The 1,523-nt window shown below is 38.7% G+C and overlaps 1 protein-coding gene across 1 annotated transcript; it reads right to left on the bottom strand.

The window, feature by feature from the left end:
* Positions 1 to 155: 155 nt before the first annotated feature.
* Positions 156 to 1,288, bottom strand: SARC_15931 (hypothetical protein; the record flags this gene model as incomplete). The annotated part of the gene is made up of 2 exons (XM_014289955.1): positions 1,147 to 1,288; positions 156 to 271 (listed from the first exon to the last, which is right to left on the bottom strand). Coding segments are annotated over exons 1-2 (223 nt in total), but the record flags the coding sequence as incomplete, so codon positions are not given.
* Between the last annotated feature and the right edge of the window lie 235 nt (positions 1,289 to 1,523).

Raw genomic sequence — 1,523 nt, 5'->3', positions numbered from 1 at the left:
GTGTGTGTGTGTGTGTAGTCGTATATATATATATATATATATATATAAGGCATGTTGTACTAAATATAGAGCATGCTCTATCACATACTCTGTGTGAGTACACGCAGGAGTGTAGTACGACATATATGGCATGTAGTACTAAAAATAGAACATACTCTGTGTGAGTACCTCCTGTAGTACATCAGCAGCGGCGTTGATGCGGCAGCGCAGATCGACCGCAGACTGTTGACAGTGCGTACGGATGAGTTCTAGTTTGTTGCGATGTACCACCCTGATATAACATACAACAAGGTGAACGCTATGATGAACACGCAGATGAATGTTATAACAAACAAGTGTGAAAAAATTACCGTTTTGGTAGTAAGAATATACGACTACAAGATGATGAACAAGCAGGTGAATATTATAACAAACAAGTATGTGGAAATGATCGTTTCGGTAATAAAAATGTACGACTACACCTACACCTCTACAACTACATTACATATTACCTGAGGTTACCAGGTACTATCTCATTTCGGACTATATTCAATTCCCGTTCTCGTTGGTAGGGAGTATATACAACTACAACTACACCTACACAACTACGTTAATACAACTACACCTCTACAACTACGTCTATGCAACTACGTTTATACAACTACGTTTATACAACTACGTTTATACAACTACACCTCTACAACTACGTTTATACAACTACGTTTATACAACTACGTTTATAAAACGACACCTATACAACCACGTTTATACAACTACACCTACACAGCTACGTTAATACAACTACACCTCTACAACTACGTTTATAAAACGACACCTACACAACCACGTTTATACAACTACACCTACACAACCACGTTTATACAACTACACCTACACAACTACGTTTATACAACTATACCTCTACAACTACGTTTATACAACTACGTATATAAAACGACACCTATACAACTACGTTTATACAACTACGTATATAAAACGACACCTATACAACTACGTTTATACAACTACACCTACACAATTACGTTTATACAACTACACCTCTACATCTACGTTTATGCAACTACGTTTTTGAAACGACACCTATACAGCTACGTATATACAACTATGGGTATACACCTACACCTCTACAACTAAGTTACGTGATACCTGAGGTTGCCCAGTACTATCTTGGTTCGGAAGTGCTGTGATCCTCCAAGACTGGGTGAGAGAGCACTCTCACTGCTGCGACGCCCTGTCAGCTTCGAGAGCGACATTCGTTTGAGCACATTGGTTCTATTTTTAGATCTGGATTGGACAGGATGTGAATATGTATTGAGAGATACTTACGTATACGAAAATGTCTGAGGATCTAGTAATGTTTGACCCGTGAACCGTAAAACCCTATACCCTGAACCGTAATATCGTTCTCTATCGTATACTGTGGTTACTTATATTGATAAAAAACTTTCACACACACACACACACACACACACACACACACACACACACACACACACACACACACACACACACACACACACACA

This window comes from Sphaeroforma arctica (assembly GCF_001186125.1).
Source record: "Sphaeroforma arctica JP610 unplaced genomic scaffold supercont1.7009, whole genome shotgun sequence".
Classification (NCBI taxonomy): Eukaryota; class Ichthyosporea; order Ichthyophonida; genus Sphaeroforma; species Sphaeroforma arctica.
Note: the sequence above shows the minus strand (reverse complement) of the source record. Positions and strands in the feature narration are given on the sequence as shown.